Raw genomic sequence first — 22,562 nt, 5'->3', positions numbered from 1 at the left:
ATTAACACTGTCAAACTCAAGAGACCCAGTGGTGAGATCGGTTCCTGTAAGTTTAAAAAAAGGACGTAAGTGGGATCCACGGGAAGCTGTTGCGCAAGCGCAGACAGCGCTTGAGCACAGAGATGTGGTTGGTCAGGTGCAGGTAGGTAGGGCGGGGCTCGGTGCCGGCGATCGAATAAAGCTGTGGAGTAAAGCTAAGTTACCGGAGAGGAGGAAGATGGTGATTGGTTTTATTCGCGAACAGGAAGAGGAGGCAAGGCGGGTAACTGCGACGTCACATGGTGTGCAAGGGCGATGTTTGGCTTGGGAGCATGTGGAGAAGCGGAAGATCAGCTGGCGTGATCTGTGGGCGATGGACGCCGGTCGTATTAAGTTTCTCATCGGAGCCACCTACGATGTTCTCCCTACTCCGCAGAATCTTAATCGCTGGGTAGGTATAGAGCCGACTTGCAGCTTGTGCGGTGGTGTAGCCTCTTTGAGGCATATTTTGTCTGCATGTAAGGTTAGTTTATCTCAGGGAAGATATACTTGGAGGCATAATGAAGTGTTAAGATCCTTGGCATGCTTGTTGGAGAACAAGCGGGTTGAAGTTAATTCACTCCCGCAGTATGGAAGAAATAAGCTTATTTCTTTCGTGCGGGAGGGGGAGAGTGTTATAAGTCACGCGCGTGGTCGTGGTGATACGAGTTTTAAATGGGGTGAAGTGCGTGACTGGAAGTTGTTGGCGGACGTGGGAAAACAACTGCAGATGCCGCAGTGCATTGCGATCACGGCGTTGAGACCCGATATTGTGCTGTACTCCGAGGGCGCACGGATAGTGTACTTCATTGAATTAACAATACCTTTCGAAGACTCATTGGAAGATGCCTTTGAGAGGAAGAAATTGAAGTACACTGAGTTGGCTGGTGAGGTGAGGGAGCGAGGCTGGCAGTGCGTTATTAGACCAGTGGAGATCGGTACTAGAGGGTTTGTTGCAAAATCAACCACGTCGCTGCTGTTGGAGTTTGGTTTTAGGGGTCAGTCGTTAAGAGCAGCCATTAAAGGCTTGTCAGAGGTAGCAGAAAGATCTAGTCAGTGGTTGTGGATGAGAAGGCACCAGGGTGTTTGGGGGAAGCACACTTGAGTGGGGAGTACTCACCTAGGTGAACATCAATGGTTTGAGTTTTGTTGTCACCTCCATATGCTGGTATGGTGTATTGGTTGGTTGTTGGTGGTTGGGGTGGTTTTTTTTTTTTTGGTGGGTGGAGTCGCTGGGATGGCACTGTGGGCATGGAGGGGGGTGGGTCTGGGACGCCAGATCTCGCTGTTGAGCCTTCTGGAGGTGTAGTGGGCTCAATTCAATGAAACATCAATGAAGGAAGGTGCCCACTTGACAACCCCAACGAAGTGCACGCGGTGGCTCCCGGCAAGGAGGATGGTGTTTGCCCATGATATTTTTTGTGAAGGGAATTGGTTGGTTTTGGGAGGGATGGTATATTGTGGCATGGTTGGTTTGTCTAGCCCCCTTGGTTTTTGGCACGAGGGGTTGAATATCTTTCTCTGTGTATTATTGTATGGAGTGGTGATGTAAGCTGTGTCAGGAAGACAGCGCGCTTTTGAAAGCCACGCAGGAGATTTTCCTCACCGGAATCTGTCTGTGAGGAGGCGGGGCCCCCTGACAACCAGGTGCAGTTCATAGTGATGGTGTAAAGACAGGGTTAGAGGATTGCCTTTGATTCTCCAAACTGCATTTCTGAAGGGCTCTGCTCCTGCTGGAATGTACGGCTTGTCGTCGTCCATCAACAAGCATGATCCTTCACTTGTCAAGTTTGTAAATCTTTACTTGATCTTTTATGACTCCTGAAGAGAGCAACAAATCTAGGTCCTGATGAAGTAGAAGTGATGTGTGTAAAGTAGCAAAAAGCAAAGTGGTTCAGTTTCATATTGTGAAAGGAGCATCTCCTTGCAACCATAGCTTCCTGGGTACGAATCCCCCTTCTGCTGTAATATCCTTGAGTACGGTGCTTGAATTGTTTTTATCCTGAATTGAGCGAGGGATTTAAAAAAGAAAAATCCGGAAAAGATAATTAACTAAGTAAACAAAACTGACGTTGCTAGTTGCTTTAGAGAAAAGCATTAGCTAAATGAGTAAATGTAAAAATGTGAGGTTGCTGCTTGAGAGGCCTGATGGGTCCCTGCTCAAATTAAAAGAAGGCCTTTGAGTGTCTGTGATGAAATGTCCCACATGTGCAGGTGGAAACACTTAAGCCTTTGTGAGTCACTTTTGGATAAATGTCTCATTGAAACAAAAACAATTTTGACCAAAGTATTGTGAGTTAGAAACACTGAACGGAAACCTGGGCATCAGAATGTTGTATGACTGCTTGTCTTGACAAATCTCCACCCCAAGTGCTGCTGTAGGTGGAGCCCAAAATAAGCCAGAGTCTCTCTTGGATGCAGTATAGTCTAGCAGTGAAGTGGCAAAGATGTCCAAATGATGGTGTTCTTCTCTCAGGGGTGAACTTAATGCAGTGCTCAATGGGACAAATGGATAGATCAAGCTCATTTCACAGGGTAAAAGATCAGAGAGGGAAACATGGTTAAAGGGAGATTAACTCACTGAAGTGAGAAGTTCCATCAAGTGTGCTAAGAAGACAGAGACCTCCTTTACAGGGCATAGTTTATTTGCTTAGCTAATGCTTCCTTCAAAGCAACATCAAAATGTATGATTTTTATTTGAAGCAGCCTGACGTTGCAATTTTATAAACATAAGTAACATACGTATGTGCTACTGAGCATTTACTTAAAGTAATTTAGGATCGGTACTTTCTTCTCACGTCCCCACCCATTGGAATGGCGGCAGCCGTAACAAAGTGTCACAGGCATCCTGGCGAGGCGTCATTCTCACCCTGCTTCCTTCAAGAGTCACATTTACTCCAGATTCAGTACCTCTGTGGTCATTATGTTCAGCAGATAATCGCTATTAGTCCACATGATGAATGATCTCTTCCCTCCTATTGGAGTAAAACCTGCCTGTCCTTTCAAAACTAGAGACAACTCGTCAATATACATTAGTTTGAGCAGGTAAAGCTATAGGAGTTTCTTTGTGATGATTGTTTGTCATCTTGTCCTGTAAATCATAGGACTTTGTGTCAAGGTGCACCTTCAAAGGCCTCCTCTTCAACTGGGCAGGAACTTTATATGGTTTCTGCCCATTTGGATCTCGCGTGATGTGCTCCGATGTCAATAAGCTATAGCTCCAGTAAGGTGGTTCGCTCCCTGAGGATTACTGAAACGCAGTACGTTGGTCATTTGATGATCCCCTTTAAGATCCGTCAAGATTTTCAGCCCTCAAAGGTACTGTCAGGTGTGATGGATTTTTTTTTTTTTTTTTTTCTTCTCTCCCTAGCAGTAAGATGGTGTTTCCTATATGCCAGTCCTACAAAAACATTAAAAGAGGCATCAGTTGCTCATAGTCGACCACACCCTTCCTTTTACCATACACATTCTTGGGTCTTATGTGTTTCCATTCATCCACACCCCTGTGTTTTTATTCATCTTCAGTTTGCCATAATGAGATGTTTCAGCTGTCTCTTAGGTTATCTTGGGTACCTCCTTTTTTCACTTGTTTCTTAAGCACTCTGCATCCATGTTGCTCCGCTGTGTTTGTCGTCTTTACGTTCTTATGGCCCTTGCAGCATAGCGTGAGTGGGATGTTAAAATGGGAGTGTGTTTAGGTACAAATGTGTATTTTTGTGTTTGCATGTATGTCTCAACAGCATGTTTTGCTAAAATTATCAGTACATTTTTGAGGAAAACACTTCAAGCACAATAAATCTTGGAGAAGAAAAAACAGGCCTTGTAGGACCATCCACATGAAACAAAATGGCTTTTAAAAGTCAGTTTTACATAAAAATAACAATGTGCAAAAAGTTTTGGTTTCCTATCATTTTGGTTTTCCAGGATTGTTACTGAGATTGGTTAAGGTGTGGTTTAAAACGGTAACAGGAGATGTCTGTGTTTGCATGTTATCCGCGTGCTTTGTCAAATGTCCGTGTAATATTGTGTTCCCAGATAGTTTTATAATCCATGTTGATATTCAGTTCCTTCATTTTTCTTCTATCCTGTTAATTCTCTATGATCCAAACACCTTTAAATCTATTTACTCTCTAAAAGTCTGCTTAATGTCTCATGTTCACCCATTTGTAAAAAATAATTCTTGGAATATTTACACTTATCTATTTCTGTAGCCATGCAGGCTGTGCTCCTTCCTGAGTTTGAACCTGATACTGTGTTGTTGAAATCCCTTGATATCTTAATCACAGTTATACACAACCTCATGACTAATGAGTGCCCTTACTTCTGTCCCATGAGCTCCTGATGGAATATTTTTCTCAGTCTCCTGCGACTACTTGTGGTCATTTCATCCAGTAATGGGAAGAAAAGAAAAACTCGCAGTATTTCATCTCGGTAACAATGATTTTAACTGGCTGTGATTGTTCCATGCACTAATAATAATTTAGTGTTTGCTTTATTTGATAACAGTGCTCAGCTGTGCTTGTTCTCCTCCATAACAGTGAAAGGCTGTGAAATTACCCAGCTCACTCAAAACTCCCCTACTTGTCTCTCCCCTTGCTTCCTGTTGCTGCTCGTATCATTTTCAAGACTCTGGTTATGGCCTAGAAGATGGTCAAAAGATCTGCACCCCTATACCTAGAAGATACCTGATCATCTCCAAGACCACAGCAAGAGCACTGCTGTCTTCCACCACTGGCCCCTTGCTTGTCCCATTCACACAATATTGAAAACATAGAGTCCGTCTTAGAAACCAGCTCTTTCTCTTTAGCCTCCTCTCCCTAGTTCTATGGAAAACTAGCGAGTTACAGAGGTGCTCATTAGTTACTTTCCACAGCAGACGGTGTCACACTTAGCACAGTATGTGGTGGACCAGATGTTCTGATTTTGAGACCAAAGAAGAACCATGATATCCCATGGCACAGGACAAAATTCAACACTTCATGTCATAGATGGCGAAGTGCTGTGTTGTGCCTTCAAATTGGCTGGTGACCCAGTATAAAAGTGGTCGACCCCTGTCAGAGCTCCGAGTCCGATCGCTTGACCCAGACGTGCCATTCATCGAGTGTCGCTCTGCTCTTCCTTTCAGTTTTTTGTCAAAACACCATCTGGAGATGACAATCCGCTATCCCTGCATCCGCAGTCTTCGTAGCGAGAGACGGCTAGACAAAGGGAGGTTATGTGAATGACAAACACTGCTCTTTCCTTCCACACCCCCCCGCTTCGAGATCAAAGCCTCCACATCAAAACGCCACTCTCGTGGTGGAACGGACTGGCCTCTCAATCCGGCTCAACGTGCTCGTGACTCGCATTGTTTCATCAAGTAGACACTGCAAGCCGATTCTCCAGACAGCGGCCTGCAAAGACGAGGACTTTGCCGTCCTTGTGGCTTATATTTACGGAACATCAAACGCGTTTTGGAACGGTCTTTACAAGCTGGGGTTTTGTCAGTCAACCCAGTCACCGCATGCGGTGGAAAGAGTACAGACGGATAACGTGATTGGTGTTCACTTGTTTGGCAGACACCCCCTATCTGGAGCAATTCAGAGAGGATTGTAAAATACTAGCACATGGTTCCAAAGCAGCACAAGTGCAAAGCCTATTCATATAATCACTCACTGGCCCAGTTGTTAGACTTAGAAAGGCACAAAAACAGTTCCAGTTTGGGACCCGAGCGCATCGTGTTCTTCTGAGGATATAATCATCTCTGTTGGCTATAGTACAGTAGGCAGTATGTCTGGAGAGCTGCTGACTTGTCCGCTTCACTTCGGCACAAATGTGTTTAAGGAAATGTCTTTAATGCAACTCAATAACACGTTCAAATACAGTGCCAGCGAAAATGTGAGACTGCTTGCTGGGAACTAGTTTGTTTCCAGGATCCATTTGGTTAGCAGCTTGTTCAGGAAATGAGGCACCACGTCCTCCCCGCTTCTGTACCAGTAGAACTTCGTTGTGAAGTTTGATTGCAACCACCTTCAGAGCCTTCGTGGATAAGGAGGTTGGATTTGAACCTGGATCCTTCCGTTGCAAGGCGATGGCTCCACAAACCTTAGGGACGAAAGGCCAGGTGGAGAGCATGGTCTTAGAAAACAAAGCTTCCCAAACAGCTCTTCTTTTTACACAGCAGTCCAGCGTGGTTCTGCAGGAGCTTGACTTCTCACCAAAGGAACAGACCTCACATGCTGCTTAGGGCAATTGTCACCTAAGTGACGGAACATCTCTTTAATGGCTCAAGATATGAAGAAGGGGAGATACACTAATGCATTTAACTGTTTTTCCAAGAAACTGGGAACGGCAGAATAAGGGTACGATCTGCGTCACTGTGGCGGCGAGTGCGAGAAGGGCGCACAGACAGGTTTGTGGGAAGTGAAGATGTTCCAGGGCTCCCGAAGCCTTGTCCTCGACGCAGCTATTTAAAACACAATTGAAGAATTATTCCTCCTGCGAGCCCAGAGTGACAGTGTGTGTTTCCTTTTCCATGTCAACTGCCTCTAGGGAGACTGGAATTAGATCTTAAAAAGAACATTTTTCTTACCAAGCCAGCAGCCACCCCCCCGTATCTGTCTGTCTGCCTTTGTCTCACTACTCTGCCTATTTCCAATACGCAACCATGTTCATGGGCTGATTGAGAACAACTGACATGGCATGGAATTAGATTCTGTTGCCAGGAAGTTACTTAGCAATTGATTTTATTCAAAGCGAGCTTCATTTTTATCCACCTCTTCATGTAGCAGTGTTGCTGGAATGGTTTAGGTAATGTGTCACAAGGGTTACACTGACATGGCCTGTCCTGGGGTGTGAACTGGCAACCTTCGTCACACCGAACGCAGTCGGCATCGCCGTCACGCGGAGGTGCTCGTAAGTCATCCTGTCTGGAGCCCTCTCATGGAAAGGGTGGTATGGAGGCTGGCCGTGCGCCAACTCCGTCAGAGGTCTCGCCCCACCTTTGCAGGGTGGGCTTCCTTTCCAGGTTCTTTCTCCTGAATAAAGGCGTTTAATGTTGGTTTAATCAGACAGGAGAGCGTTCAATACGGCCGATAAGTCAAGAAAGCACCGAAGAAGTGTTTGTGTGTCTTTTTGATTAATTAATTCCCTGATGTTTTAGCAAACCTTTTCAGGAGCTTCCTAAGTGATATTTCAGTGCCGGAAGAGTAAACGTTGATAATGTCTCCCTAAATCGCACTATCAATAATGTACGAGATGTAGGCACAATGTGATTGTCTTTTTGCTTTCCCTATTCCTGCTACGCTGCGGTACTTTTCCATCGCCGCGCCTTGCCAAGGGTTTGATGAGGACACGTCCGCGAAGGGAGAGGGGAGATTAGAGTAAGAGTGTGAAAGATGAAAGAAAGTCAAACATGCCCCTGGTGGTTAGCTTGACAGGTCTGAGAGTCCAGTAAAAGAATAGCTGCAGTGTCATCACATCCCGTCGTGTGGCTCTAGCTCCTCTGCTTCCTTCCCTCCTCTAAGGCTCCACCCGGACCTGCCTCCCTCCAGAAAGGCCAGCCAGAGACCCGAGCGGTAAAGATGGGAAGGAAGCTGGACCTGTCTGGCCTTACAGACGATGAGGCGGAACACGTGCTGCAGGTGGTGAAGAGGGATATGAAGCTGCGCAAGAAGGAGGAAGAGCGGCTAAGGTGAGCTTGGTCTAGTGGGAGGAGCTTATCTGTTGTGGGTGGGCATCACTAACCATTTTTTTTGGCTGAAGATGGTGGATGGATATTTATGGGCGGAGAGGAGATTGCTCTCTGTGTGTGGCATTTAGCCACGTTTCCACGTGTACAGTTTTTGACTTGGATGTAGGCAGATGGATGGCACTGTAAGATAACTGACTGCAAATTCGCAGGCCAGATGTCATTTAAGCTTTAAGTAAATCAAATGAAATGGTGAAATGAAACAAAGAGAAGATAACTGCTGGGGAATAACAAATTATGGCAGAGTTAAAGCAGTTGTTCAGTGTAAGGGGAAAGCGCATCAACCCTGGGTCTCTCCAGTGGGAAACAAGAATGTTCTAGCGCCAGACATCTACTGAAATATCACATCTCCTATACACCTTAGCCTCTCTGTTGCAAACCCCTGAAGCCACTCTCTGGCAGGAGAAGTCCTGGGCTCAAATGTCAACCATTAATCCCACTGCGGGGCCACGCTGAGTACAGTGCTCCTCCGCCCACCGTTGGATGTTGATTTTGGCTCTTTCTTCCTCAGCTTTTAGCAACTTGCGTAAAACTCAGATTAGAGTGGTTAAGGACCTACGTATTAGTCAGTTTTTCTGCCCGCTCCCTGCTGGGTTAGATACTTCCGAATTTCCCAGAGATGGAGCAGAGCAAAGCATGGTATTTCCTGTTTTGCAGCAGCCAGCTTCCTCCTGGTAGTTTCCTCTCCTTCACAAATTTCCAAACAAGGGCCACTTGAGGTTGAAACAAAACAAAAATAAGCCAATTGGCAAAACAAATTCCCACGTTCACTTATTTCACTGGCGGTCGAACTTTGGTTCGTAAATGCTGGACAGTGAAAAGCTGCCATTATCCAGCTTTACCGCAGAATAAACGGCTCTGAAATAAAACCTTTTGTCGACTGGAGGCTGCCTCACGTCCTACTTTGATGCATTTGTTTTGGGTGGTGAACTTCTTGAAAGTTCGGATTATTGGAAACTTTTCAAACAAAAGGAGGGGAATCTCTCAAAGGTCACTTTAAAAACTAAGTGGGTTGAGTTAACGTGTGTATCACAGCAGTGATTGCTGCCGTTGAGCATCCAGTGCTTCCATACAGTGCTTCCAGAATGTTCTGCCTTCTCCTCCTGTCCTTAGTGTTGAAAGAGTTGTGTCCATTGTCACTATGATTGAGTCCATCCATCTGGCTGTTTAATTCTTTCTCTCCAACTTTCCCAAGCATTAAAGTTTTTGAGTGAATCCATTGTTTAACATCTCCACTATACATTAACCTCAGTCTCATCATATCTGCTTTCAACGAGAGTTCTCGCCTGATTTGTTTCAGTATCCATCTGTTTTTCTCTCGACCTGCTGTGGTGTGTTTAAAACTCTCGTCCACCACCCCAATTCGAAGGAGTCTGTTTTCCCTTTCGGGCTTTTTTTTTTTTTTTTTTTAAGGTGTGATTGCTGGAGGTCAAATGCTTATTGCAGCTGTATTATAAATATTGGTGCAAATTTCAGAGAAAATTTGGAAAAAAAACATCTCGACTTTACTACCATTCGAAAAATTTTGTTTTCTGCTTATTTTCTGTCTCTGGGGGCCTCTCTCAGATCTATCATGCTCACTTCTGCATGACCAGGGTTACATACTTTACACGGTTTTTACTTACTACCCTCTGCTTCGAGCCAATCTAGAAAAACCTCCTTCTCCGTGCAGTTTTTCCAGCTGACCGATTGCACCCGTCAAACACCGGCAGAGCAGGCCCGTAAATTCGGTACCGTCGCTCACGCTCACACCCCAGCTTAATTTGTCCAGAAAAGACAAGCTCAGCAAGGGCAGATTTAAACCAACACAATAACACCCTCATGACAACGATTACAAACTCACATTCCACTCTTTTTCCTCCCCTTAAGCGCTCTAAGGCTGAATGATGGTTATTCAGTTTTGGCGAACGAGGTTCGTGAACCTTGCAGTTGATTATGGTTAATGCGCAGGCGGTGGCCCCTGGCACTGGCCAACACAGCAGCTCTCCCTTGACATTCAAACACACAGCAAAAATGGACAAAAATGCTGACGTGATGGCTGTAATTTTTCTTAAGAAATTTAATCTGAAAAGTTGCTTTTTTTCAGAGCTTTTCTGGACCACATTCACACTTGGGACTTTTATTTGTAACAGTTTAGCCCTTTAAACTGCAGTGAGAGGAGATTCAGCTATAGGTCAAGTTCTAAAGTCAGGGGATATTATAACTAAGAAAACAGAAACAGATGGAGCAATTGGCGTTTGTGAGGTCTGTTGCTCAGTAACTTCTGCATTTACTGTTTTGCAGTGAAAGACCTGCGCAATTAAATATGCATCCCATGATTCCCTCTGAATGGTAATTTATGCGTGTTTTGCCACCTTTGGGGGGTGGTTTTAATGAGTCTCGTTTTTTGTCCAAGTGTTTGCGTTGAGACTGAAACACTTTCGTTTCGCCATCATTTTCAGCTTGACGGAAGATGTAAATGACCCTGTGATAACTGTTTCAATCTAACATTCATTTAAAAAAAACTTTTGTAATATTACATTACATTATTTATTTAGCATACTTATATTAATGTACACAAAAGGTTAAACCACCATGGCAATCAATTTTGTTACTAGAGTAACATGGAAATTCACAAATTTTTCAGGTGTGTGCTTATGTAGGCCACTGGTACTGATACAAGTTGGGTAATAAATATATTGCTGATGTGTTTGCGTCAGATTACTTGTGTTATTGATGTGTACGATGGTGGTGGGACAGCTGGTAGCGTAGGGGTTAAAGCTGCTGTCTTTGCATTCAGAGATCGCAGGTTTGATCCCCACCTCCGGCTGTAGTACCCTTGAGCAAAGTACTTAACCCGAATTGCTTCAGTGAAATTACCCAACTGTATAAGTGGGTGAATAATTGTAACCTTAACACGAAGTCACTTTGGAGGAAAGCATCAGCTAAATGAATAAATGTAAATGATCTTTCATTTAGTATAACCTATTTCAAGCTGATAATAATTGAAAGAAAACTGATACGTCACCAAGAGTCTTGGAAAGTTATATTTTATTTTTAATCTTGCATTGTCTCATTGTAAGAAACCCCACTGGAGTTTCATTTGTTTTCATGTTTATAGTTGCATCATATCTGCATGTTTGCATGAAATAATAAGGTACCATGTAGGCTGGTGATTAAGAGCATGGTTGTGATTAACAATATATGTTAAAGGTTGCCAGTTCAGTGCCCAAAAAGGCATGTGAAACTACAAATAGCAGACGACGACGATGATGATGATGATAATAATATTAATAATAGATAAAGCAAAAGATAGTAACTTATTGTTACAGTTTTGGATTTGGATCCATACCTTTTGGTCTAATAGCTAGTATGCTTGCTGCATATATCTGTGGGCCATTTTCCTTTGAGGTATGCTGTCGGTGTTCTTTAGGTATTCTACTGCTCTGAAGCTGCAGTGCTGCCTGACTTTAGTACACAGGCACTGTCCACTTCTCAGCTGACTGTCACCTGGAGGCCACTGGACCATATCAACATAATGAAGACAGACTTGTTTAATTAAAGTCGCATTATTTATTTTATAACTTAAACAGCAACTGGAAATCAGCTCTAATCAAGTGGACATCCTTTTATTTTTATTTTCAGTAGACAAGGGAAATGATGGTGGCAGCTGAAAACTGGTCATTTCAGGAAAACCAGCTTAACTGAAATCAAAGTAAACCACTCTCCTGAAATCAGTGAATGTCAGAAATCCTGGACCCAGAGATTGTACATTTAGATTGACCTTCCATCTTTGGACCACTGCGTCAACTAGAAGTTGGATTTTGTGGTTTTAGTTATTCTGTTTTTACCTCGGAGACGAAGGCCATCTAGTCATACATCCAGCTGGGGGGTTGCAAAGGCTCTGGTTGCTGAGGATGCAGGTTAGATGTCTGGATCTTGGACCAAACTAAGTGGATTTAATTGACAAGATACCATGATGGCCTTATGGAGTTGCCGTGTTTTCGTATGTGATATGAAAGAGGGCTTATGTTATTGATGTGATTTACCCTTCGGGTTCAGCAATGTGTTAAAAAAAAAAAAAAAGGTCCTTAAATGGGAATGAATCATTGCTAAAATGGAGACTTGACACCGTTAAGGTAACTGTCAATGGGATATTTAGGCTGACAGTGGGCGTCATGAGATGAATGCGGAGAATCCAATTATACGTCTTAACAAGATCTGAAGGCTGGTTCTTTCCCCTGCTGCTTCCCATAAAAGAGGTTTTTTTTTTTTCTCCTTTTTGGAACAACAGAATGTTACTTTTTATAGCCCAGCCTGGAAAACTGAGTGAAAATGAGATACTTTAGGAGCATTTCACAAAGAGGGGAAGAAAACACAGATTCCCGCAGGAGGAGAAGGTGAGACTCTGGGAAGATTAGAAAGAGATCTGGCGGTGGTTTGCATTGTTTTGCTTTCCTGTCGGGTACTTCCCGATAGTGTGTATGATCAGGCTTGGCATGCAGCCCAATGCTTTTCTGCACTCTTTCTGCATGGCACTTTTGTGGTTGCTTTAGTGTCCTCTTGCTGGCTTTCCTAGGAATCGGAACAGGTGTCTCATCACTGTGTGCCTAGCAGGGTGGTTGCAGGGTCAGTGCTGCTGTTTGATGGTTCAGAGCAGATCGCAATGGTGCTGAGCAGGTCAGGCCGCGTGGCACAGCCAAGAATTTGACCATTCCTTGCACATCCACAGCGGTCCTTGATTTGCCTGTAAGACGAGGGACTCAGCTGGGTTTCCCTGCACATCTACGGAAGGTCCTCTCAGATAAATTGGTGCTATAATACACTGTTGGAGGACTTTCAGGCTCCAGCTCACCATAAACCAGTTTAGAACAGGCGTTTATTGAAATTTTATGGATGGAAGGACTGTGTTTTACATCTAGGTCATTACTTTGAGTTTTCCTTCGCTCTCCTCCAGATAGTTCTTACACACGTTTGAGGTGTGTTTCAGGTCATTCTCTGAACAATGAAGGTCTTTCCAATGCTAGTTGTAAGGTTGATTGAACAGCATGCCTTCCGTTATTATATAATAAACTTCGATAACATTCATAATGAAAGATCAGCGATTGTGACAGTCAGAGCATCCCCACAGCATCACACTTCCACCACCATGCTGAAGAGTGGGAACCATACAAGCAGAACGTATGCAGTCACACTCTTTGTGTGTCAGAAACAGTCAGTGGTTGGTCGAAGATATTTCACATTTTGACTTAACTGTTCCATTGACTTCTACAGCTCAAACATCCACATTCTGTGTTTTTCAAGTTAGGCGAATGGTTGCAAGCAGATGTACTCAAACTTTTGACAGGTACTGTCTGCCTTGTCCTCAGTAAGTTTGCATAGGTGTTACTCGGGCAAGTATGGGTAAATACAGGTTGGTGTTAAAGGTTATTGTTTTCTGTAATTTTTCTGAAGCACATATATGAAAAAAGCACCGAAATATTGCACAGCACTCCGAACATCAAAGAAATGTTTTATTAAAAAAAAAAAAAAAGCCTAGCTTCAGGTTTTTGCATAGATGCAGCTTTTGTCACGGTTTCCCAGGTAACCTGGCGAGCAGCCTCCCTATTGGCTGGGCCCGAGGGGCTCAGATGATGTCATTCGTGAAGTCAAGAGAGGAGATCAGTGGCAAATCAAACTGAGTTCCTGCAGAAATATGGAAAATGACCATCTCATCTGTTGCAGGGCAGTGACGTCTCACTGACGGAGGGCTACCGGCTGCACTCACTCTTGTTCAACCTCGTCTCCTAATTCCTTAATTAAAGTCATACAGTGAAAAACTGTTACTTTCACTCCAGGGGATTGTAAGGTGCGTCAAGAATCTGCACACACTGGAGAGACTGGAGTTCCCCCCCTTGTGATCTGCTGGTATTTATTGATACAAGATTTTCGTTCCACAAAGTCCCAGAATGGCAGAGTGAAACCTAGATCCGAACCAACCGCTCATGAGCTGCGAGATGCCAGTGCTACCTGTTGCACTACGATGCCACCCTTAGCAGAAAAATACACTAGCGAAACAATGTGTTGGCATCTGTAGTCATGTTTTTGATTCTAATCAGGGTCAGCGTACCTACTTGATCTTCATTAGTAGTCTGAGGCATCTCAGAATACCTCACCGGTCACATGTGTCGTACGTACACCCCACCGCACAACGGATATCAGATGAGCTCATGAAACAGCAAGACACGACGGGAGACTTGCTCCTGTTAAAGGCAAACTGCTTGTCCTATTGGATTGACATTTGCACTTGATGGTTCTTCTCAGAAGGGTTTAGAGGATGTTGTGTTATATAGCTCCTTGTGGCCCAATGGTGGCTTTGAAAGTGTCGTGCTGTGTGTTGCAAGAGACGGGAGGCTGACGGTCTGCATTTTTGTGTCGCTAATGGGAGGGAAAGGCGTCTTGCCAAATGGAGCACTTACTGCATAAGTGCAATCAGTCAGCATCCATCAGAGACAAGGTCCCACGGCGATAAAGCGCAGAGCAATGTTTGCTCTCGGGGTGAGTTTGACGGGTGCAGAACGGGTCTGTTTAGCCTTCTGCTTCTGGGCCTTTGAATGTAATTTGATGGATCGAGGGCAACATTTAACTCTGAAGGCCATTTTCATGAGCGAGGTTTGACCCTTCAGTGCGATATTGTTCCGGTCATCGCGGTAGGTGTGAATACTGAACATGTAAACGGACGCAAGACGGCCTCATTATTAAACGCCCTTTTTGTCGTATCGTTTATCTCTTCTTTTCTCGGCCAAAACGTGGCCTTCAAAGGGCATTACACCATCGAAAACAATGTTGGTCTGGATAATTTATGGGATGTCAGCCTTTGTTACATCCGCAGTATTTATTTGGCATTTGTGTTTTATTTATTTTTAGTATTTGCCTTTTTTATTTGCATCCAGATGTTTTTGACGGTTGCTTTAGACACTGGCAATAAGATCAGGAAACCTTTTTTTTTTTTTTATTTTTTTAATTTGCTTTGCAAATAGTTTCTTTCACAGCATCTTGCCATAATTTTACCAAGTTATGTTGTTGACTATAAACAATCCTAGTTCAGTGTCTTTATCACTTCAGACCCAATTCTGTGATTTTTAACCTGCAACTATTTGCCCTTTTGTCTATTAGACTAGGGGCTAAAAGTCTGGAATTAAGTCTCGTGTCCGTCTCTTGTTAGCCCTCTCCCTTAGAACCCTGGACACCCACCCTCAACAGACCACACCCCCTTGTGTTGTGATCTTTCAAGAAGGTGACCTTGGCTACCATGAACAGAACTGTGGGGTTTAGTTTAAGGTCCATATTCAACTGTTCTGTTTGCACATTTCAGGAGCTTTGGTGGAAATCGTAGGGTTTAACACCAAAAGGGTATGGAACATGGTGCTACCTTCTACGCACAATGCACTACAGCCTGTCTGTCTGTCTGTATGGAACGATGCTGTTTTTTCCTCACTCCATTCTATACCTTCCTCCATGGAATGGAAAGTAGTGTTGATTCTTTGCGTTGCTTGGTAACTGGCACAATGGCAGCACCAAAGAGAGCTGAGGACGGCTCACTGCTGCAGTGAACGAGTGTGCGATCACATTTTCTTATACTCTTTTACACACTGGGTTCACCATCAGTGAGCTCTCCATTCACACTGGCGGATTAGGAACACTTGCTGGAGGATGTTTGTCTGAAGGCTGCTTAATCACCACCAGTTGCTCTTCTGATATCTGCAGGTGACACCTTGCTTGATTCCCAAAGTTCCTTACATAACCTGGAAGCCTAGACACTATTGTCTTTAAGAGCTCTCCAGGATGTGGAGAGAGCAGTCAACTTTTGTGTGCACCACATGTTGGAAACTGATTGCTGACTGATCTGTGGTACCACTGAGCCACATGATACAGCGCTGTGTCTGCAATTGGTTTAGAGGATTAAGTGAACCACAAAAGACCCCGAAACATGTGAACCTAAAAGTGCCCAATTAGAATTCTTGCTTGTGTTGTGCCCTTGAATTGGCTGATGCCGACCTTTGGGGGGTCTTGATCAAGAGCACAACTGGCTTTCTGTGTGCTCTGTTCAGGAGGTTGTTGATCGGAAATGATGTGGGACAAAGGCCAAGGCTTGGCAAGAAAATGCGTTTAGGGATGGGTGCCAGCCTGGTAGGTTTTTCAGCCTCTCTAGTAAACACTCCAATGGAGACTGTTGGGTGAAATGTCTGAACCCTGATACCTGAAGGACATGATTGTCTCCTTCACCCCAGCAGGAGCTCTGTGCTTTTCCACCCTGGTCACTACACTAGCTTGGCATTCTTACAAGGAGTCCAAAATCTTAAGTCTGAAAAAATTCTCAATTTTGGCCCCAGTCTGGTGGAATGATCTCCCTCTATCCCTCAGAGCTGCTGAATCCCTCCCAGCATTAACAAAGTATCTCAAAAACCATCTTTTTCAGACACATTTCTCTCCCAATTTAGTGACAGCTACATAAATTAGTCCAACTCCATCTGCTATGTTTGCGCTTACTTTTTACCTGATACTTAAAACACAAAGGTAACCATAAATAGTTAAGCTGACTTGGTTCTGTTAAAGCAGCCATTGGTCTAGTCCTGTAGATACTACAGAGGAAATTTCCCAGTGTCCAGCAGGTTTTGAGAAGGTCCTCCAAATTTGTCCCTAAAACAAAACACATAGAATATTTCAGTACATGAGGCAACTGGTAGCGTGGTTAAAGCTGCTGCCTTTGGATCCAGATGTTGCAGCTTTGAATAATACCTCCAGCTGCATTACCCTTGAGCAAGGTACTTACCCTGAATTGCTCCAGTATAAATGCTTTTCTGTATAAATGGGTAAATAATTGTAAGTAGCTAAACATTGTAAGTCACTTTGGGAAAAAAAGCTTCAGCTAAATGAATAAATGTAAATTACTCTTGTTCACGGCTTTCTTTTACACTGGTGCCTTGTGTGACATACAGAGAAGTTAGAAATATTTTTCAGTTTGTATTTTAAATATATATTTTAAACAATTTTAAATACACAATTATTTATTATGATTGTGTTATTACTACTATGGTTTATTTTTTATTGATTTATTTTTTGACATTGTCAATTTGCCTTTTGGTAATTCTGATTATTTTTTTTTTTATAATTTTCTAAATGGTTTAGTGTTAAAGCACACCCAACAGATAGATGGAGTAAAGTTCATGCAAACAGGGCATGTAGGACCGCCTTAATTCAACTTACTTCCGCAGTGTTTACAGCTCTGTCTGGTGTTGGTGATCAAAGTGACGAATTGAAAGTTTTACTCATATTTTACCAGTAGTGTCAACTGAGTGCATAATCCAGTCTCAACGCATTACCCCACCAGCAGCGGGGTGCCCTTCTCAGACCTTTTCTCATGCCCCAGTAGGAGTCTCCAGTGTGCTTTTTGCCCACAGTTTAGCTGACATGGAAACTGTGATGACCTCAATCTGTTCGTATCGATCCTCTGCCCATTCGTTGTTCTGCTGTTTTTCGAGCAGGTCCCAGGGTGCCATGCTGTGGCCGCAGCCCTTAGCCCACACGTACCCTTTCCACGTCCGTACACACACACACACACACACACACACACACACACGGAGCTGGAGAGGCAGTGACTTCCTGCACCCTAAACCAATACTGTTACCTCCAGAGCTACAGTGCTTTTATTATTGTCTGCTATTAGTATTGACTGCTTTCCCCACGAGTCCTGTCTCTCTTTTTAGCTTGATTAACAAACCATTAAGATTTGCATAATTGCACCTGAAGTCTGGACCAATAATCTGAGCATGGTGATTGTACCAGCTGCGTCTAGGAAGGCTATGTTGTTAACGACCATGCCCCCTACTGTTTCGGCACTTAGCGCTTGATCTCCACACTGTTTGACACCACCGCTTCATTAATCTACTCTGCAATGACCAAAACCATCTCCGATGTGTGGCTCTATTATTAATTCCACATTTGTAACTATCGAGTATGGTGCAGCAAAGGCTTTACATTGCCACGTACGCTGCTGTGCAGCTGGTGATCCGTTAACGTGGAAATGTAAAAAAACTGCGAGCGGACGTCTGCAAAATAACATTGGCAGAGTTGTAGCTAATTAGCGCAGTTTGGGGGAATTAGTGCAGTCAAGTGCTCTGTAATCTAATTTTGGGAGCGGAAGTGCAGTGTAAATGCACGGCTCTTTACTTTGCTCGGTTCAGTATTGGGGGGGGCGGTGTGTCCCGGCGTCCTACAGCATGCTGCTCACGGGTGCGCAACGCCAGTGCTCTTCTTCTGACTGTGTGGAGGCGCTGTTATTTTTATTCATCCTTTCTGCCACCGATCGATACTCGCTGCTGCACGGCCCTCTGGGAAGAGTCCTCAAAACACCGTTCCCGCTGTACGCCTACGGCACCTTTAACTGCCCGAAGTCCCGGACACCTCCTGTTACGATCCACAAATCCAAATGGAATCTCTTATTACTTGAACCTGCTTTAACTATTCAGTGATCATTAATTATTATTATAATAATATATTTAATTATCATGTAATCTGACACTTTTACAAGGTGACTTAGAATGCTCTATTCCCCACGTCGCTCAGTGTCAGCATTTGCAACTCAAGGCTTAGCAAGTCCCTCATCGTAAGGGTTGTTCGCTAAATTAATAAATGTAAATTAATAAAGCTTCTTAGCAAGAGTGCAGGGTTGACGGGCACAGCTAATTAAATGAATGATTGTGATTTTAGGTTATATAGTCAATTAAACAATTGATGCAGCAGCTCATTATACAAATGCTTGCCATTGTGTACTTAAGGAGCCATGTTTACATGTGCCTGAGCTTATGCTGTATGTTTTAATATACTTTATAATTATACTTTTAGCAGATCTTGTGAAGTGTGGAGACCAGATTTGCCATTGCTGTAAGTCAGGGCAAATTTACAGTTTTTCCTCTCTAAAAACACTGGAGGAGGTGTAGCCACAGAACTGCAGTAATGCACTTTTTAAACTTTTATTAGTCATTTAGGGAATACCAATATATTTGCGTTTGTTTTCTTACTTATTTCAGATGTTTAGCTTTTTTTAACGGCTCTGGTGGACACAGTAATTCATTGAAATTAATATTTATAATACTAATAACTTATACAATAAGCGGTTCAGTACACACACACTGACTGAAACTGCTTGTCCCGAGCAGGGAGCATGGGTCGCAGCAGGCCAGAGCCTAACCCGGCAACGCAGGGCATGAGGCTGGAGGGGGAGGGGACACACCCAGGACGGGACAAAGCACCCCAAGCGGGACTTGAACCCCAGACCCCCCAGAGAACAGGACCCGGCCCAGCCCGCTGCACTACCACACCCCCCGTAGTTCACTTCTTCAAAGCATTTGTATTTGTAAGGTTAGAACATGTGTCTTTCTGTCATGTTGTAGTGCTTGCAGCCATCGCCTTACACCTGGAATGCCACCGGTTCGATTCCCTGCTTGTGATGCTGTACTGATGTCTCCTTGATTGCTGTTTTCTAAATTGGTGCAGTAGAACTTACCCTGCTGTGCAGATGGGTAGGTTGCCTTGGACTAAGGGGACTAAGGCATCAGTGAAATGAGTAATTAATAATTACACAAATTAGGTGATAATGAGTGTTTTCAGCTACAACTGGTCTATCGGAAGGGTATTGTTACATCATCTTCTACTGTACAAGTGGAGGCAGGCGGAGGGGCAGCTGCACAGCTCACCAGTAGGGGGTGCCAGAGGGACATGAAGAGGGCAGATATCAACAGGCGGGAGGGGTTTGTTTGTTCTGCTGCGTGTATAGATACTGTTCACTACACGGGCACAACATATACCTTTATGCACTATATAATGTGTTTCACTGTTTTAAGGTTAAGTTTTATAAATATGCAATGACATTTCTAGTTGTACTTAATAGCTTGGCCCATTTTTATGAATAAGTCACATGAAAAAATGTTTTGTTTGTATGCGCACACACAGAAACACACACCGAGCTTCCTGAGATTCGTCCGCTGCTGCTGCATCAAGCTGAGGAGAAGTGTAGCCCCAATTCGTATTCCTTCACCACCCAGCGTACAAGAATGGATGAGAGCGATGTAGAGCCTCAAAGGCTCACCTGCCGAACCAACATAACAAGGCGCGAGCAAGACCGCTGTGAGAAAGGAGCCCGTTCGAGAATCATGCTAAACGCCTCTCATCGCAGCTCCGCCGAGCATCGATTTTCCTTTTCCCGTCCATCGCTTCGGTTTCGTAGGGAACGACTGATCTTTCCAGTCGGTCGGTATCCCTTTGTGGATACAGATTCACTTTGTCCTATGAGGGTTTGTCCCAACATCCCTTCATCCCTTCTGTCCCTCTGTTCTCCCCTCCTCTCTTTCCCTCCAGCTCTCCTTTTCTCTCGCTCCTTCCCTCCCCTCCATTGAATCCATCTCCTCGTCTCTGTCTCTCCCTCTCTCTCAGCTTTATTTCTTCCTTGTTCTCTCGCTCTCTGTTCTGTTTCTTTCTTCCTCTCCTCTGTCCTCCTTCTCCTCTATTTCCATTTCTGTGCCACTCTCTTACTACTTCTCCTTTATTCCACATCCCCAGCTGTTCTTCCACATCTTCTCCCCTTTGTCCCTCCATCTCCTCCTCTGTTCCCCTCTCTTCTTCTCGCCGTTGCTCCCTCCCTCCCTCAGGACCGAGCTTTCGTCCAGCCTGCTCTTTCAATCCCAGCATTCTCAGGGAGGCGCAATAGAGTTTGTCCTACGGGGGACCTCCCGGGTCACGGTAATCGCAGCGGGTCGGTTCTCCGTGACATGGAGATCTCTCGTATTCAGCAAAGTACTGCAGCTCCTCGATAGGCCCGATGGCCACCGAGGCCGGAGGAAGGCGATCCGAGCATTGGGAAGCGATCCCCGCCTGGGCCGCCTTGAGGTCGCTGCACCTACGCAGCAGGTATGTGCAGATGCAAAGTCAGAGGCTGCGGCCCTCTTTCCGGTGCTGCGCACGCAGGCTGCAGGCCCCCTCGGTTCCGGCCCGTGAGCTGACGCAAGCGGCATGTGGAACGGACCCGCAGCCGTTCTGATTAACAGTCTGGAGTGCGGGTTGCCGCAGTGAACGGCCCCTCCCGTCGCCGCGTTCCATTTGCATTCAACCCTCGATGCCGCACCCCTGCAGTTCTCTCCGTTGCAATTTCAAGCAGGCGCAAACTCCCAAGCCCTAAACGCCATGCCTGCAGCCCTGGAGGAGGGGGGGGGTCGTTGGGGCAAACTGATCGCAGTTCAACATGACGCCGCTGTTCCCCCAGTGCGGCAGAGACCTCTGTCTGTTCCTCACGGGTGTCAAAGAGCGATTACCGCGGCTCGCGCTCACACGTGGCGACAACCCTGACTTTGTCGCGCGTGGAGGCGGAGCGTATGAAGTAGTGGGAGAGGCAGACGGACCATGTCGCATCACCGCAGGTGGACGCGCAGGGTCTGACATCACCGAGTATGAGGGCTGGGTACTCCAGCCATCGTTTGACACACACGGCTCTGCTCAGCTGGTCGCCATGGAAATACTCTTGTTTATTCGATTCTCGGTGCATCAGTAGAGGTGCCTTTCGTATGTGTTGGGCTGAGAAGTTAGAAACTGTCGACATCCTCTTCGATTCCACGTAATTTTTTCCACAGGAGTAAGATTTTATAAGAACATTTCCTGTTCTTTGTTATACAGTTCCATGGAATTTTTATATTTCTGCAGTACAGCTCAGACATTTACATTTATTCATTTAACAGATGCTTTTCTCCAAAGTGACGTACGTTTCCTGGAAAACAGTTTGTGCATTGCATTAGGAGAAAGAGACATAGGTGCAGATGTGCGACTCTGAAGTACAGTTAGTCTTCTTCATCATATGCGCCGACGTTCATCGCACAAGTCTTCAAAGTCTACACAGGCTTCAAAGACCTATGTGCTGTTCCAGAACAAATGGCGACTCTGGTCTTGAGTGGACTAATTGTACCTCCTGCAGTGAGGTGGTGCACGTTGGGGTCTCCACATGTTTAGCAGCTTTCATAGAACCAGCGTCCTATGGGTGTGAAGTTACTGCAGATGAAACGCAGCGTCCCAAATACATGGCACACTGCGCCAATCTTGCCGACCTCAGCTTTTTTTTTTTTTTTGTTTTTTTTTTTGCCGTGTATCGAACGCAGCTCTCCCTGCGAGCATCTAAATTCGGCCGCAGCTCTCGGTCCTCGTGGAGTCAGACCACCAGCCTGGTTTCTTCCTGCGGTTTCTCGCGCTGAATCGCCCTGCGTGTGACCGTGAGTCCTCGCGCTGACCTTACAGCCTGTACCCTGCATGGGCTCCGTTTCGTTAGATGTTATTCACAGTGTCTGCACAGGTTTTGCTGCCTTTCTGCTCTAGTGGAAGAAAATATTGGGGCACCATGTTTTCTGGTGACTTCTGGGGATGGCGCTTGAGAAAGAGCCCGAAGTTTGAATCAGGGGTGGTCAACGGCCAGGGGTTCCTCGGATTGGATGAATGGTTCTGCTAAGCTCATGACAAGTCCCTCCACCTCCCTCTCCATCCCTACATTTGTGTATCTATCTCTCCGTCTCTCTGCATCTCTCCATGTCCCTGATAGCTGCTCCAGTGGTCACTGCATGTCCAGTCCTGCACCATGTGCACGCAGAGCCCCGTTGGACCAAGGCCACCGCAGACGTCGCGAAGCGGGGCTCCGGTCCAGTCGTCGGCCCGCAGGACGCCGGGGAACGCGCTCATTAACATCGTGGCCTTCATTAGCGCCACCCTTTACATCCTCTTTTGTTTTGTTTGTTTTCCTGTGACTTGGCCTGCGAAGAGCCCA

The 22,562-nt window shown here is 45.1% G+C and overlaps 1 protein-coding gene across 2 annotated transcripts in view; it reads left to right on the top strand.

Moving 5' to 3' along the window:
• The window catches only part of myripb (myosin VIIA and Rab interacting protein b), a 102,815-nt gene that overhangs the window by 5,367 nt on the left and 74,886 nt on the right, over nucleotides 1–22,562 (top strand). For both annotated transcript variants that reach the window (XM_018756787.2, XM_018756785.2), the window contains exon 2: nucleotides 7,524–7,690. In XM_018756787.2, coding sequence (XP_018612303.1) covers nucleotides 7,581–7,690 — 110 coding nt within the window. In that variant the 5' untranslated portion in view covers nucleotides 7,524–7,580. The remainder of the gene's footprint in view (nucleotides 1–7,523; nucleotides 7,691–22,562) is intronic.

This window comes from Scleropages formosus, chromosome 9 (assembly GCF_900964775.1).
Source record: "Scleropages formosus chromosome 9, fSclFor1.1, whole genome shotgun sequence".
NCBI lineage: Eukaryota > Metazoa > Chordata > Actinopteri > Osteoglossiformes > Osteoglossidae > Scleropages > Scleropages formosus.
This window is presented reverse-complemented; position numbering and strand designations above follow the sequence as displayed.